This window comes from Strigops habroptila, chromosome 5 (assembly GCF_004027225.2).
Source record: "Strigops habroptila isolate Jane chromosome 5, bStrHab1.2.pri, whole genome shotgun sequence".
NCBI lineage: Eukaryota > Metazoa > Chordata > Aves > Psittaciformes > Psittacidae > Strigops > Strigops habroptila.
This window is the reverse complement of record NC_044281.2, coordinates 77364312-77379995: the sequence shown is the minus strand read 5'-3', so window position 1 is coordinate 77379995 and position 15684 is coordinate 77364312. Positions and strand designations below refer to the sequence as shown.

Sequence of the window (15684 nt, the reverse complement as noted above, 5' to 3'; positions counted from 1 at the left end):
AGTCAAGAACAACGCTAGAAGGGCTGTAATTCACCATTCTGTATGAGGCATGATAGCAAACATTGCTGTTAAAGTATTAATTAAAATGCCTCAAAGTTCATTTCTGAACATTTTTGACACAAAACTTACCTGGCTCTTCATTTGGAGTTCCAGTTATACTGCAATTAGATCTGCGAACTCTTAAAGTTATACAACCATTTTCATGTAGGCAAAATAACCCATCACGCTGAAAACAAGGAATTACCTAAGTAAAGAGATAGTACATTATATCATGTTATCGACTTTCATCTTTTGCAAAGTACACTTGCAAATGAACGTACAATTCCTGATGTGTAAGCCAGTCACTAAAAATGTTACCATTAACTCAACACTTCAAGGAATTTCTTTAGCTACAGTACTTGTGACTAAGAAAGTGAATTAATTTGAGAAATTTATTGAAAGTTTTTGTTTGAATTGCTTGCTGGTTTGGGTTTTTCTTTTCTTAAAACACTGATGTACTCATTTATATTAGAATCATAGAATCATAGAATAGTTAGGGTTGGAAAGGACCTTAAGATCATCTAGTTCCAACCCCCCTGCTATAGGCAGGGACACCTCACACTAAACCATGTGGCCCAAGGCTCTGTCCAACCCGGCCTTGAACACCGCCAGGGATGGAGCATCCATAACTTCCTTTCCAGTGCTTCGCCACCCTCACTGTAAAGAACTTCTTCCTTATATCTAATCTAAACTTCCCCTGTTTAAGTTTGAACCCATTACCCTTTGTCCTACCACTACAGTCCCTAAGGAAGAGTCCCTCCCCACCATCCTTATAGGCCCCCTTCAGATACTGGAAGGCTGCTATGAGGTCTCCACGCAGCTTCTCTTCTCCGGGCTGAACAGCCCCAACTCTCTCAGCCTGTCTTCATACTGGAGGTGCTCCAGCCCCTGATCATCTCTGTGGCCTCCTCTGGACTTGCTCTAACAGCTCCATGTCCTTTTTATGTTGAGGACACCAGAACTGTACGCAGTACTCCAAGTGAGGTCTCACGAGAGCAGAGTAGAGGGACAGGATCACCTCCTTTGACCTGCTGGTCACGCTTCTTTTGATGCAGCCCAGGATGCGGTTGGCTTTCTGGGCTGTGAGTGCATACTGCTGGCTCATGTTAAGCTTCTCATCAACGACCACCCCCAAGTCCTTCTCTGCAAGGCTGCTCTGAATCTCTTCTCCACCCAACTCTTTTTAACTATCACTTTTTATCACATTTTAGTATCAGAATTCATGGTTCCAAGAGAATAAAGATGCTTCAATAAGACCTCGAACTGGACATAACTGTCTAATTAAGCAAAGGCAGATGATCAGAGAACTAGTATTTGTGCGTGTAAGAAGCTTAACCACCAGAGAATGAAATGTCCTTTTTCCACAGCACTATTTCCACACTGGTAACTTTTAAAACCACAAAATGAAGTGGGTTTGCTGCAGACATCTGAAAACTAAACAGTTCCAAGAACATTTTTTCCCCTGATCAGCTAACTTCTAGAACTAAATAAATCACAAACTTTCATATGATCTTAGTAAAGTCTTACAATGACAGAAATCAACAAAATGTTCATTACCTGTAAGAAAGGTACACCTGTTCTTTCAATTGCAATCACACCCACTGTCTGATTCACTTCCAAGTCAAGAATCAAAATTTCTCTGGGATACAATAACAGCATGTAGTTTCTTTTGGAAGGCAGATATGACAACTGAAGACAGTCATTCAGTGTTACAGATTCAGCACTGTAAGGCATCAGATATAAACTTCAATCAAGTCATGCCAACAAATACTTTAAGTTCAAAGCAAAATTAACAGTATACATTTTCTTGCAGCTACATTTTTTTGAGTATTCCCTATTCTGACCAGTAGACAACTGCATATTTGTGTGTAATTGCTACAGCAGTGCAAAGCATCACTGACCTTCAAAAGACACACACTGTTGACTTTTGTCGAAATAAGATTATAGAGTAATTTTTAAAATAGTATGTGATTCAAATGGCACAATCTCAAATTCTTGCACATCTCAAATAAAAAGCAATTCAATTATGAACAGTGCCAGCTGCCATGACATTTACTGATATTCATGGGAAATTACCCTTAAACATACTGCACACTTCAACTTTTATATTATTATGCATATTAGAATCATAGAATCCCAGGTTGGAAGGGGCCTCAAGGATCATCTGGTCCATCCTTCTAGGCAAAGCATGACCTAGACTAAATGTCTCAGACAAATCTTAACAGTGTCCAACACTGGGGAGCCCACCACTTTCCTGGGGAGATTACTCCAATGGCTGGTTGTTCTCATTGTGAAAAATTCTCCTCTTGTGTCCAGTCAGAATCTCCCCAGGAGTAACTTGTTCCCTTTATGCTTCTTTTCCATGTGACTCCTTGTAAAAAGAGTCTCCGTCTTTATAGTCACCCTTTAAATACTGGAACAGTATTTACTGTATATGTACAGTATTTATAAAGTATTATTTCATTTTGAAATGAACTGAAGTAGCCTATTAAAAATATCAGTCTTCAAAACTCAGAGAAAGTAAGCAAAAGAGCAGGAAAGTTCATTTTGTTGAATGTTAACAGAAGACTGGCTGCAAGGTTCATTAGGTACATGCAACCACTGAACTGTACTTAAGCCACACTGAAGAAAATCATCCTCATACTGTGCTCAGTTTTGAAAGCCTCTGAACTCATTTAATGTATCACCTCTTTTGAGGGGTTGTGCTTGGTTTTAATCTCCTCATTCTACCACAGACTAAGCCTGCCTTACACGCTTCTTGCATCTCAGTCCTTGCTTCAGGCATCTGAATCCCCGTTTGTCTGCAATCACTTTCCTGACAATCTCCTGCTCTTTCCTCGAAGTTTCTCTAAACTCATATAAATCACTGCTGCTACAATTTTTCTTCCTTTTTTCCTATTCTAGTCTTTTCAGCTGTTCTGGATGGAAAAGAAGGGCAAAAAAAAGAGAAGACTATCATACCTTTCGCAATATTTGTATACAACTTAAACTGCAATCAGGAGAATGCAGAAACAGTATCTCTGTTGATTTACTGTTATTACAGAGCATACACAGGGCTGCAGCAGCATATGTACCGTCTCAGTATTTGCAAATCAGGTGTTCTGCCCGATGCAGCACAGATTAGGCATTATGGAACACAGTATGACAAGAACATGCCTATTAACTCTATATAAAAATCACAATTTCTTAAATAATTACCACAGGAGGTAACATCATCTTCTCCCAAATTTGCAATTTAAACATCTCATTAAAACAGAGTGTAAATTTTGTTGTCAGGTGCTAACTGATAATACAGTCTGGTTAGTTTGTTCTCACACCTGCTTGAGGTTTGAGAAATACTTTTATACTCAAATATAAAATACAAAAGGAAAAAAGTTACCACACAGGAAGTTCTAGAGAAGTTCTAACAAAAAAAATAAACCAACCCGAATCATCTCAAAATGGTTTTAAAAGAAAATACACAAATAGGTACGTATAAATTCTACTTTTATCCATACACTATTGCCTCCTACTGCAGTACCACGTACAATATCAGAGTGACAACTTTTCTCAGGTATCAGTACTTAAATAATTTTTATTCTCTTACTATACCCTTTCTCATTCCACAATTTAAATGAATTATGCAAGCCCATTTTCATCTTTCCCCCCCCCCCCCAAGAAAGATCTTTCTGAATTTACACTGCATAAAAATCTGTTAGTAGAGGGAGAACACTGTCATTAACTTATAGAGAACATGCTGGGATGATATCTGTTTTCATAAACAGAACTGGATGAACGACTGTCAATGTTGTACTCTTAAATAATGCCCTCGTCTAGGATATCCATCTATCAGCCTAGCCCAATAAATTTTCTTTTTTAAAACCAGTTACCTTATAGGCTTTAACTTAGTAATACCTATAAAATATATAGGTGTACAATACATTATCTGAGAAGAAATATTTGCAACCTACCTTGGTTTTTCATTACTGATTAAGATTTTTACTTTATCAAGGGCCTTTTTGGCCCCTGTAGCAGCAGCCAGCTTGTTGTGAGAAGGACTGGAATGGGGACTAGAGATGTAAACTTTCTTGCCCGAGCTGGCGGGAGCTTTGGAAGGCGAGAAGTCAGAGATGAAGACTATTCCTTCACTGGTAAGCACTGTACCAAGAAAAACAATTTTCAATATAGCAAAATACAATCTGCAATTTGATTGTGGGTTTCCATTTTAATGAAATTTTGGTGGGGAGAAATGCTAATAGCTTTAGTAATACTGTATTAGGTAGAGAACTCAGAATTCTAGACAACTGGCACCTTCTACTGAAAAGAGCAGCAAATGGTCCATTACAATTCATATCCACAAATCTCAACTTTTCAGCATTAAGTTTATAGTAAAAAATACTGTGGGTCTTATTAGCAGAAACCTCTTGGTTGTTCAGAACAATTATTCTCTCTCATCAACTATTTTTCTTTAAGCTTCACAATGCAAACAGAAGGGCAAGGTTGTCCACGTTACCTCTGTCATCATTTTGTGTTCTCAAGCAGAGCATGGCTCAAAGAAGCATTAACTCAGATTATTTATGCTGCAGCATAACGATTCAGCTAAGTTGTAAAGATGTAGCTAAGATTTTACTACATGCTTATGGAAGGTTGAGTGGTATGGCAGATAAAAAAAATGCAACTACAAAGCCTGGAAACTGCACTGTTTCATGACAGATCAGGAGTGTGGAAGCTAAATTAAAGAATAAAACAGTGACTCTTATTTCTCTTAGCTTCTTTCTGCTAAAATGTGAATAAATCTGCACTACAGCCCCCTTGACATCTTAACTGCTTCTGAAACTGATGCTCACACTGTATTCCTTAAAAAAAAGAAAGTCCTTTCTGTTGAAAGTAACATTTATTCTTGGCCTACTCAGCTCACTCAGCATCCACCCTTTTATTGCTTTTCATGCCAGTTTAACGGGGCTGTCTATATCTGGCTTCCTTCAGCTCCCTATCTACATCCTTTACACCCTCTTTTCTGAAGTCTCAAACATTTCTTTTCAGTCTCTAGCTTCTCTACTGATGCCTACTTGTCCCCTCCCCTCACAAAATGGTATCTTGTTTTAGAAGATTCCACACTGGCCGAAACCTCCCATCTTCATTTTGACACTTCTTGGCATTTATGACTTTATCCTCTCCAATCTATTATTTTTAATCTCAATCTTAACATTGTATCTTAGCATTTTTCCTGGCACACATAGTCAAGTCACATGATTTTATACATATAAACTTACAAGCCAAGTGTGATGGATCAAAGGGGTCAAATGAAAAAGACAGAATATTTTCAGCATAACTTTTCTTCCAAAGTTTGGTGCCCGTGTCTGCATTCCACAGTACAATATAGTTCGGTGGATGAACGGCAAGCAGTAAATCTCTGGATGCATCCTGATTCCACAACCACTGCATGTCTGCCAAGAGACAGAAGGAACAACAGTGAAATTAATTTTCAAGAAGTTTGTTCTATTTTAAAACTACTCTTCTTCTACAATACCTTGTCTTTAAAGAAATTAATAGTGATTTATTAGTAACGAGATGCTTCTATTTCACAGCTGTAAAAAATAAGTTCCTTTTATGGGCTGAATTTATGTTTTTAACAAGCAGCAATAAACAGCGTTACACATGCACACAACCCACATCCTATCTGAAGAAGTCAGATCTTTTCAGCCATTGAATTCCTATGCGAAACAACATACCATACTGGACATACACACAATGGAACCACTGAAGAGTCAAAATGAAAAGAACCATAAACCATCCCAATTAATATCTGAGATGACACCACAAACTGTAACAACATCTAAATTAGTATTTGGGATGGTATCAGGATTGGACCTGGAAACAAATGTCTTCTCCACTTCAGATCCTTTTTAAACAGAGAGTCTGAAGTTCGAGAGTGAAATGCAACTGACTGTAACACACAATCAAGAATACACGTACAGCACTTAAATGGTGGGTCAGTCTGAAGAGGTATGGTTGCCAATCATCATGGCTGGGCATCATTTAAACGTTCAAGATAAATGGATATAAAATACTATATTTTCTGTCAATAAGAATAGAGAGATGCCTAACTTATTTAAAAGGAGCTGTATCAGAGCTACCTACATGCTCCAAGGGGCAGTCTATTAGACAATAGATTGTGTCAGGCAGGCAATGGATGAGGTCCTCCCAGTCCAGCTCCTACCACTCGCTGCATGACGTCACCAAGGCACAGCTTCTCCACATGTTCATTTATATTAAGATGTCAGAAAAAATTTCCTTCCTCAGCTGTTTTTCTATCAACTCAGCTTTTTCAAAGCCGCTTTTTCAGAGCACTGCTAAGTGCTCTTCACTGGGTTTCAGAGGAAAATAAATAAACCCAGCCATGTGTGTCCTAATCAGTTATACTGCAAGTTAACAAAAGGTTAACTCCTTCTCAGCTGAGTGCAGAGTGTGTATCCAATAAAGAAGAGTGCCTTACACTGATGCACCACTCTTCATTGAAACAGTGAGGCTCCAGCTGTTACCCTACTAAGCTCTTGCAGATAACACACAGAGAACCAGCAGATCACTCTGGTGCTCAGTCTCTACTTGCACCATTTTCTACAGGCTTGTACAAAGCCAGAGGCCTCAGAAACAGATGAAAAGGAAAAGAAGCTGCTTTTGATAGAGGTCATTGCTGAATCAAATCAGGGACTGAGGACAGAACAGAATTTTAATTCTGTTACTTATTAACTTTTTTTCTCACCCAACAGACTGGAAAGACTTCATCGGGTCTGAAAACCTGGAGAAATCTTCAAATGGCATAGTCGAAACTCCACCAAACATTCAGTGAATCGGTGTCAGTAGTAAGTAAAATGCAACTTATAACACACACTAATAAAATTAACTGCAGTCAGAGTCCCACTATCAGACTTACAATATTGTATCTACCTTCATGAGATTTATTAGAAGGGAGTAATAACAAAAAACAAACAACCTAATTTCATAAGTGAGCTTTCAGATAAGAGAATTCAAAATAAAAAACAGGTATAACACAAGCATCATCACAATTTTTTAAAACAATCCAAATAAAATGTAAATTATCCTTAGGAACTCATTATGGTAGTTTCTTGGGGGGGGTGGAAGTGTTCTAAATTTCACTTCAGAAATAATTTGCAGATGCACTGCTAGAATGGGCAGCAGTAGCAATAAACAGAAATGCAGAACATGCAGCAGAGCACATAGATGTTGCTGTACTTCCAGAGTTATCCCTCCCAGCTCATTCTGAATGAGCCAGTTCGATGCTGGAAGTGGTCCACTGGCAGCATCAGCCCAGGTACTGGAAGCAAACCAGTTAGAGTTGAACAGTCACAAAGCTAACCAGGTTCCAGCGCTCCAGCCAACTCCTGGTCAGCTCTGCTAGGAGTGGTTCCAACAGACAGAAAAGTGCCTACCACAAGTACTTAGAATGAAAAAAACAAGTTTTACGATAACAGGAGAGTACTCCTATCAACTACAAACTGCACCTATCTATTAAAGCAGTAGTAAAAATGATATTGACTGTGTGATGCACTAAGGAATGAAGTTTAGATATTTTGATTCCCTTTTCTGAGTTCTAACCAGTACCTTCACTTTTTCATTGCTGAACTACAAGATGCTAACTAATGAAAGGGAGCATTTGATGGATGACACCTTATTAATAGATGAGCACAAAAGCAAGGAACAAAGACAATTATTCCTTTCCAATATATTCTCTTAATCATGTTAGACATGGCCAGTGGCTACATTTTCCATTCTCTGTCCTTCATCAGAACAATTAAGATAATACTGACCTCTGTGCCAGGCTTCTAGACATTTCTGCCTCTAGCACAAGAAAACACAAATCTTCTAAAGCTTCATCATAAACGCATAGCTCCTTTCTTCAGGCTTTTTTGTTGGTTTGGTGGTTTTTTGTGGGATTTTGCTTTGGGTTTTGCTTTTTTTTACTTTCCCCATTAGATCAGGACTGTTTTTTCTGGCCACGGGATAAAGAATCTTCAAGCACCCAGCTGCTCAGAACTATTTGGGTAGTTTATTAGGTATTTTTCAGACCTTTCTAGCTGCACTGGGCTACCACCCATAGAAATGAATCAAAGCAGCAAATACCACCATGAAACTTTCTCAAATAAAAGCCAAACCCAGTTATTTATACCATCTCAACATTTCCTCTCTCTTGATTGCTTGTGTTAATCTTTACCATTTAAGTCTACACTCGAAACCTAATTCAAATTTGTCATACTCAGTTTGGAGACTGCGTACTACCAATTCCAACTATATGAGAAACCTACCTTATTTACAATTGTCTTCTACTCTCAAATTTACACAGTATGTCATTATTTCCCCATTTCACTTTTCACATCTTAATATTGCTATGCATACAAAAGTCTCCCTGCTGCTATGAATCTGACAACTGCACACTCAAAAAAACCTTCTCTCCCTAATAATATTGAAAATGTATGTTACCATGCTAGTATATTTAACCAGAAGTAGCTATATAATGGCCTATCTAAATAATTGATGAAGTATATGTGCATAATTAAAACTCTTAACTTACAGCAATGTAATACCGTTAAAATACTACATCACTACAGATGGCATTAACAATCAGATGCAATGCAAACTGCACTATATCCCTAATTCAAAAGCAGAAAGATGTACCTGACACTGTAAATATGATTATTTCAATCAATAACATTGATAAAAATAGATTCTAACTTCTTGTCAGATCTTGAATACTACCACAGTGAATTAAATCTCACAGCATCCCTCTGGGAGACTGTAAATCTTACATTTACACATAAAATGAGTAAGCAAACACACAGAAGGCTAGTAATCCCAACAGTAAAATTCAATGGCAGAACTGAGCATAGTTTACAAAACCTAGGTGATGGATTCATACCTGATGCTGCATAAAGTAACTTCTACGCAAACATCATGCACTGTCATTACCTTGAATTGGTTTTGCATGTTCCTGTATTTCACAACGAGCTGTTCCTGTTGCCACATCCCATACAATTATTTTTCCAGTAACATCGGCAGAAGCTAAACGTAAAGAATATGGAGAGCCTATATTGTGATGATAATTTTCTTTAGCCCATTTAACCTGAAGATACAGATGCAAATTGGTCAAAGGAGGCAAACATATAACAAGACACCATAATTCATATTTTTCAGATGAATAAACAAATCATAAACTCAATCAAAAATCATAGTAATAGTTCACATTAATAGCATCTTTACATTAATAAGAATACCGTTAAGCTACCATCAGTTGTGCAAATTTAAGGTATGTTGCAACTGTGCTGCATGACTGCATGGTTGATATTTTAAAATTACATAAATCTACTATCCTTGCTCCTGATGATGTTTACAACAATCCATAAATATATGCTATGTATATAAAAAGTCTACTTGTATATAAGAAACTAAATGGCAATATTTAAGGTTCTGTGGGCATCTGCAAACCTATACTCACTGATTTTCAAATTATAGTTGAAAATTTACCATCTTTTATATACATCCTAAAACATTTCATTTTCCTAATCTGTCAAATATATTACTGTATTGGGGAAGAAGGAAGGTTAGTCTTTCACCTATGCATTGTCCCATGTCAAGCTATTGCTTTTGGTCCTTTTCAGCATGTTGCCACCTCTGCTTTCTACATACCACTTCCTGGTTTGGGATTTCAAGCTGTAGGGGCTTTCAAGTTGGCAATACTTACAAAAACTGTGTCTTGAAATTTGAAATATTCTGTCTACAAACTTCCCAAGATTATATAGAGGTAACACTGACTTCTTCCTTATCTGTTCAATACGGATTTGTTTTGCTACCTGCTATAAGGTGAACTTCCATCCCTAAGGAGACTGAAGACACTGACAGAATAAAGAAACATTAATGCTAAGCTAATGGGAATTTATTTACTACAAAAATGACATTGTAGTTAGCTAGCTGTGTGCTGTCACAGCACCTGACAGAGAAAGGGTGAGGGCAAACACAAGGCTTTTTTCAGATATTGAAAGCATGGCATTAAAAAAAATGGAAATAGAGTTATCATTAGGCACCACTAACTTTGCAACACAAATTAGATTTATACAAGTATTCAGAGCACTGCAGCCACCTCTATGCTATCCCTTCTCAGAGGTGCAACCAGGATGGATCTCAAATGCCTAGCTGAATAAGTTAAACAAATGTTACACATGCACAACAAGCAATCTTCAAAGAGCTCCGGCTATAAACCCAAAGCATGTTTCTATCAGAGTAACAAAGAATTCTTGGGAGACTGTCCTCTACCTGCAAATTTCAGTTTTGCAATTCCTGTTTCCCTGCTGTTCAACAAAAATTACCCATGAGGCTACCTGCATGTAGCTACTAAAAAGAGTAATTGTAGAACCTACAAAGCTATTTATTCCCGAGTTAAATATATATTAGTTGGAAGCAATTTCCAAGTCTGGAAAACAGAATTTCCCACAGGAGGAGCTGCCACCTGAAGCTCTGAATACCAAAAAGGAGATCTTCACACAATCAGTCTCAAACAAAGCTCATGTGGCACACTCACATTGTAACCCCTCTTTTCTCATTCAGTTAGCACTGCTCCAATGAAGTCCCCACACACAACCTGAGCCTCTGCTAAAAGAAATTATTTTTGTGCTGTATTGGTCACTGCCTGTCTACCCTGACTTCAAAATACTGTAGCACTGGACATTAAAAAATCCTCATCTCTGGTTCTTGTTTAATTTTCACACCTAATTTATGAAGCCTTATTATCTCTACCAAACATAATTTCAATCCTCTCATTTCTTGTTACAGCTCAAAAAATTCCTCCTGTAATTAAATTTTCTTTTGTAAGAACACTCTTTCAAGTATTCTTTGTAAAGGTACAAAAAAAATCTGATATAATCCACTCCATAAAAAGTTATCAGTAAGACCTTAAGAGCAGAGGGACATCTAACAGTGAAACTTTTACCTATTCCAGACACAGTTATGTCAGCCGAAGGCCAGGAAGTATTTAAAGAAATACTTAAATGGACTGCAGAAGGACTGTGAAACAACTGCTTATTACAAATAGTGGTGTCTTTTGGTATTTTTCAGAACTGAAGCACGGGGGGTTGGGGAGAATATGTCCTCTAGCCTGACTTTGTAGGTGTGAATCTCTACTACAAAGAGTTTAAGTCAGATATACACAGCAGACTTCTTACAGATCTCCTTCAGCTTATTTATGCTCTTAGCATTTACAAATTCTTTAGGAAAAAAATAAAGTTAGGAACTTTCTCAGAAATGTAATGGTATCTGCAATGGTCATGGCTTCATAACATTTTCTTATATAATGCCTATTTCTTGAAGTAGAATAGAATTCATCTTCATTCATTCTCAGAAATTAGTCATTTTCTTACAGTCTATTTCTGTTAATAAAGTACCAGATTGTAGCTTTGAAAAACTATCTTAGAAGTTATATAAAAACTATTTGGACTTTAGCATTTGGTTTCCTACTGAGATGATGTTACTGCACAAAGCTAATGAGTGTAACTGAAGCGCATTAAAACACTATCACTAAATGGATCAAAACCTAATTTTGCTACAACTTGTTATCTAAGCTAAGTGAAAATTTCAAAGCAGAATCATCATTATAGCTGCTAACCCCATAACACTTACATTGTCTATTTCTTTCACACAATTACAGACACTGGAAGGCTAATGGAGGCTAAGGGTATGCTTACCGAAACAAGTTGCCAACAGGCAAGCAAAGGTATTGATTCAGAGTGATGCTGACTCTGTGGTTGCTGTTGTGTACACACCTTTGCTCTGAGATAACAAGACAAATAACCTCTCCTTACTGTGAGTCAGACAAGTTGCCTAACATTTGTCACCGGAGACACTATTCCTAAGAGTGGCACAAGCTCTAAGTTGAAAGCAATGTTCAGGCAACCCTGAGAATCCCCAAACTTCCCAGAAAGATTTGGGCACATATACAGACATGCTGGAAAACATCAGTTTTTTGGTCCTTTGTGATATTTTAGCATCATTTTTAACCTATCACAGGACACTAGTCTCAAAAAAACAACATAATATATCTATTTTGAAATCTAACCCTTTAAAAATGTCTGCCTCCCTTTTTGCCAGTCAGTTTCAAAATCCTCTCTAATCAAGCAAAACTAATTCCTAAACTTTACAACCATTTTTAAAAGCTACAATCTCATTTTCTGTATGGCTCTTGGCCAAAATCATGAATGGATCTGAAGAAGTTTTGCCCTGCCCAGTATCTTCCCCCAGGATTTGAACACTTTATCGTCATAAAAGCATACACTTAGCTGGACTCTATAGCACAGAAATACATTATACCATATAGAAGTACATAAACACCACCACTTGTGTAACTACTGAATATATTGAAGTTTCAAAACAACTCAACAAAAAAGCTGAAACTCTTCAGTGCACAGAAGGACACAATCAGAACATGATGACTGAGAACTCAGTACATTATCAAACCTAAAGACAAAATAATTACATTTAATTTTAAAAAACCAGAGTGGCCATATCTGATATACTATTAGTGTATCTATATGAAGACAGCCCATTTAAAGGAAATTACGCATGGGAAAAAATAGTGTGCAATTTCCAAAAGGCACATTCAAACTTTTACTACAAAACCCACCAAAATCCTCCTATCTAAAAATCTATTTTCCCTCATAAATTACTGACTGCCTTTTAATATAGCATTTGGGCCACGGACTATCAAGCATTACATCTGCCAGTTAAACATGCCTCTAAACCCTGACTGTCATTCTCCACACTCAAAGAAGTGATGTATCAAAGAAACACATCCTGTTCTACGCTTGACCCAAAGTCCAACTCCGCAATTTCAAGTCAAGGACCTTCAAAGGAAAATACAAGTAGCCTACACTTAAGCTTGAATTTTAGCCATTTTGTATCACTAAATTATATGTTTGGTTTTGTCTTTTATTGCTCCTTTTCTACAGGTAAGAACAGAAGTAAAAACTTTAAAGTAACTTCTTAGTCAAATGGTGCACTGGTTACCCCCACAACTGGAAAGATCTGCAAGGGCATCTACAAAGAGATTCATCTGATATTTTGTAATGTTCCTTTGAAATTCTACCATGTTAAGAGCTTTCTTAGTAACATTTCTCTCTGTGACCTGTAACACTACCAAATGTTTCTATATATTCTATACCTTCTATATATTCTATACCTGCTATAAAGATATATCATCAACCTCAGCTCAAATTTCAGCATGTATGGTTTGATTTAGCTGTAAAATGGACCATGTAAATACAGCTATTTTACAACAAATTTTATGTGAAAATCAAGTGCAATATGATGTCAAGTATTTACACTGATTTAGAAAAATAGATACACCAGAATCAAGTAATATACCTTAAAACACATACATCTCACCTTGACAACACTAGCTTTGTGTCTTTCCAAAACTTGTAAAGTCTGAGCGGTATTGGCATCAACTACCAGCACAAGAGAATGACATCCATATGCAATCAAACCTTGCCAGCCCCTAGAAAAGCACATAACATCACCAAACAAGCAAAAAAGAATAAAAATCACTTCACGACAAGAATGAGGCTTTTTTTCCTTGTTTTGTAAGTTGAATGCACGCTGCTAGACACAAACACCAAACAGTAAAAATTCTTTAACATAAAACTCAAAAACATTATAAAATGTCATGGCTGCACTGTCTGCTGATAGACCTCTAACCCATCACAAAGGATGTTTTTATGTCCATCTACAAAAAACCTCTTGTGTAAAATTAAGACATGACGTATAAAGTCATGAAGCACATTCCCAGGTTTTAAAGATAAGCATGCAGATAAACAATATATTTGCAATTATATAATTAATTGTATATTTATTCTTTTTTAAAGACAAAAAGGGAGCATGTGAACAACGATTACAGTAACGGTGGAAATCTGTTGAGGCCCATCTGACTTCAGGAGAGGTTACCGTGGCCACCAATGGCATTATAAAGCTGCAGGAAACACCAAGCAAGTGGGAACCATCAAAGGAGAAAAAGAAGTTTCAAACTAAGCACGTCAGACTCCTTCGGTGCTCACAAACACTGTTGACAAACCTAAAGGCCACAGTTTTAAAAAAATTACTTGGTTTAACTCATTCATTTTATAGAATCATAGATTCATTTTCTCTCCTTAAGACTCAGCGGTATAAGGGTAATGCAGCCCAGCTGGGTGAACTCACTGTTCAGCGCAATGAATGCATAAACCAATAGATGTATCGGCTTTGCATCAAGCCTCACAAACAAGAAGAATAGAAACCAGAACCAGCTGCTCCGATCTCTGCACCACCAAGACCTCTGCCCACGGAAGCAAGTGTCGCTGGCAGAAGAGACAAGACCATGCTCATCCATGGCCACGGCTTTGCTCTTGCTCCAGAGTGGACAGCAACAGCCCCCGGCGCAGGCTGAGCCTCCGGACCTGCGGCTGCACCAACATCTTGGTTCAAAGCGCGATCCCCCGCTGCCGGACAGCGGGAGGAGGCAGAACCGGGCAGGCAACGGAGAGCGGAGCCCAGCCGCGGCTGAGGCGAAGGAGCCTCGGGGCGGCCCGGGACACCCCAGCCTTCCCTCTCCCGTCCCGCACCCGCCCGCGGCCCGGCCCCTCACCAGTCCGCCGCGCCCCTGTTCGGCGCGCTGAGGGCGCCCGTCAGGGTCCGCGCCGGCAGCTTGATGTTGACCGTGAAGCGCTGCATGGCGAGCCCGGGGAGCGCCGGGCCCGGCGGGGCGGCCCGAGCGCGGGCAGCCGGCGGCCGAGCGCTCCGCGACCCTACCCAGCGCCGCCGCGCAGGAAGCGCCGCCTCGGCGCTGCCGCCGGTCCGTGCGCCGGGGTCCGCCGGGGCCCCGCGGCTCGGGAACGGCAGTTCCGGGGCCGGGCACGCCCGCTATGGCACGGAGGGCTTGAGCTAGGCCGCAGCGCCGCCCTGCCCCGGGCCGGGCGCACCCAGCGCCGCGGCCGCCCGCTTCCTGACGCCTCAAGCTCCGGGCTGGGGTGTCCGGGTTGCAGTCGCCGCGCTGAGCCTTGGGGCGACCCCAGGACAGTCACTCGGGCCTTGGGACATGGGTTGTGTCTCGCTGGCTTTGAATAGTAAGCGTAACACAAGAGGGACGTGGAGCTGCTGGGACGAGGTCAGAGGAGGCCACGGAAATGCTGCGAGGGCTGGAGCAGCTCTGCTCTGGAGCCAGGCTGAGAGAGCTGGGCTGGGGCAGCCTGGAGAAGAGAAGGCTCCTTAAAGGGAGACGTTAGAGCAGCTGCACTGCATAAAGGGGCCGACAACAAAGCCGGAGAGGGGATTTTAACAAAGGTGTGTAGCGACAGGACAAGGGGGAATGGCTTTAACCTGCCAGAGGGGAGATTTAGATTAGACATTAGGAAGAAATTCCTAATGGTACTATGGTAATAGGTACACAGCTGTGTGTGTACCTTGCACACCCGCAGCTCATTCCATGTCCTCTGCCCCCACAACTGGAACCTCTTCAAATGGCAGACAGCTCATCTGAAACAAGCTTGCCCTTTTGCACCTTCAGCTTGAGATCTCCACATGTAAAGGCAGATACATTATAGCCGTGTCACATCACAGACTCTGTTGAAGAAA

At 39.5% G+C, this 15684-nt stretch overlaps 1 protein-coding gene across 4 annotated transcripts in view; it reads right to left on the bottom strand.

Moving 5' to 3' along the window:
* WDR11 (WD repeat domain 11) overlaps nucleotides 1-14896 on the bottom strand; it is a 47149-nt gene extending 32253 nt beyond the window's left edge. Inside the window, exons 1-7 of one of the 4 annotated variants that reach the window (XM_030487239.1) lie at nucleotides 14699-14896; nucleotides 13465-13576; nucleotides 9004-9157; nucleotides 5292-5465; nucleotides 3990-4176; nucleotides 1597-1762; nucleotides 130-244 (exon numbers count right to left, since the gene is read on the bottom strand). In XM_030487239.1, the coding sequence (XP_030343099.1) occupies nucleotides 130-244; nucleotides 1597-1762; nucleotides 3990-4176; nucleotides 5292-5465; nucleotides 9004-9157; nucleotides 13465-13576; nucleotides 14699-14784 (994 nt within the window). In that variant the 5' untranslated portion in view covers nucleotides 14785-14896. The remainder of the gene's footprint in view (nucleotides 1-129; nucleotides 245-1596; nucleotides 1763-3989; nucleotides 4177-5291; nucleotides 5466-9003; nucleotides 9158-13464; nucleotides 13577-14698) is intronic. The other 3 variants (XM_030487238.1, XM_030487240.1, XM_030487241.1) reach the window with 3 other exon arrangements.
* Between the last annotated feature and the right edge of the window lie 788 nt (nucleotides 14897-15684).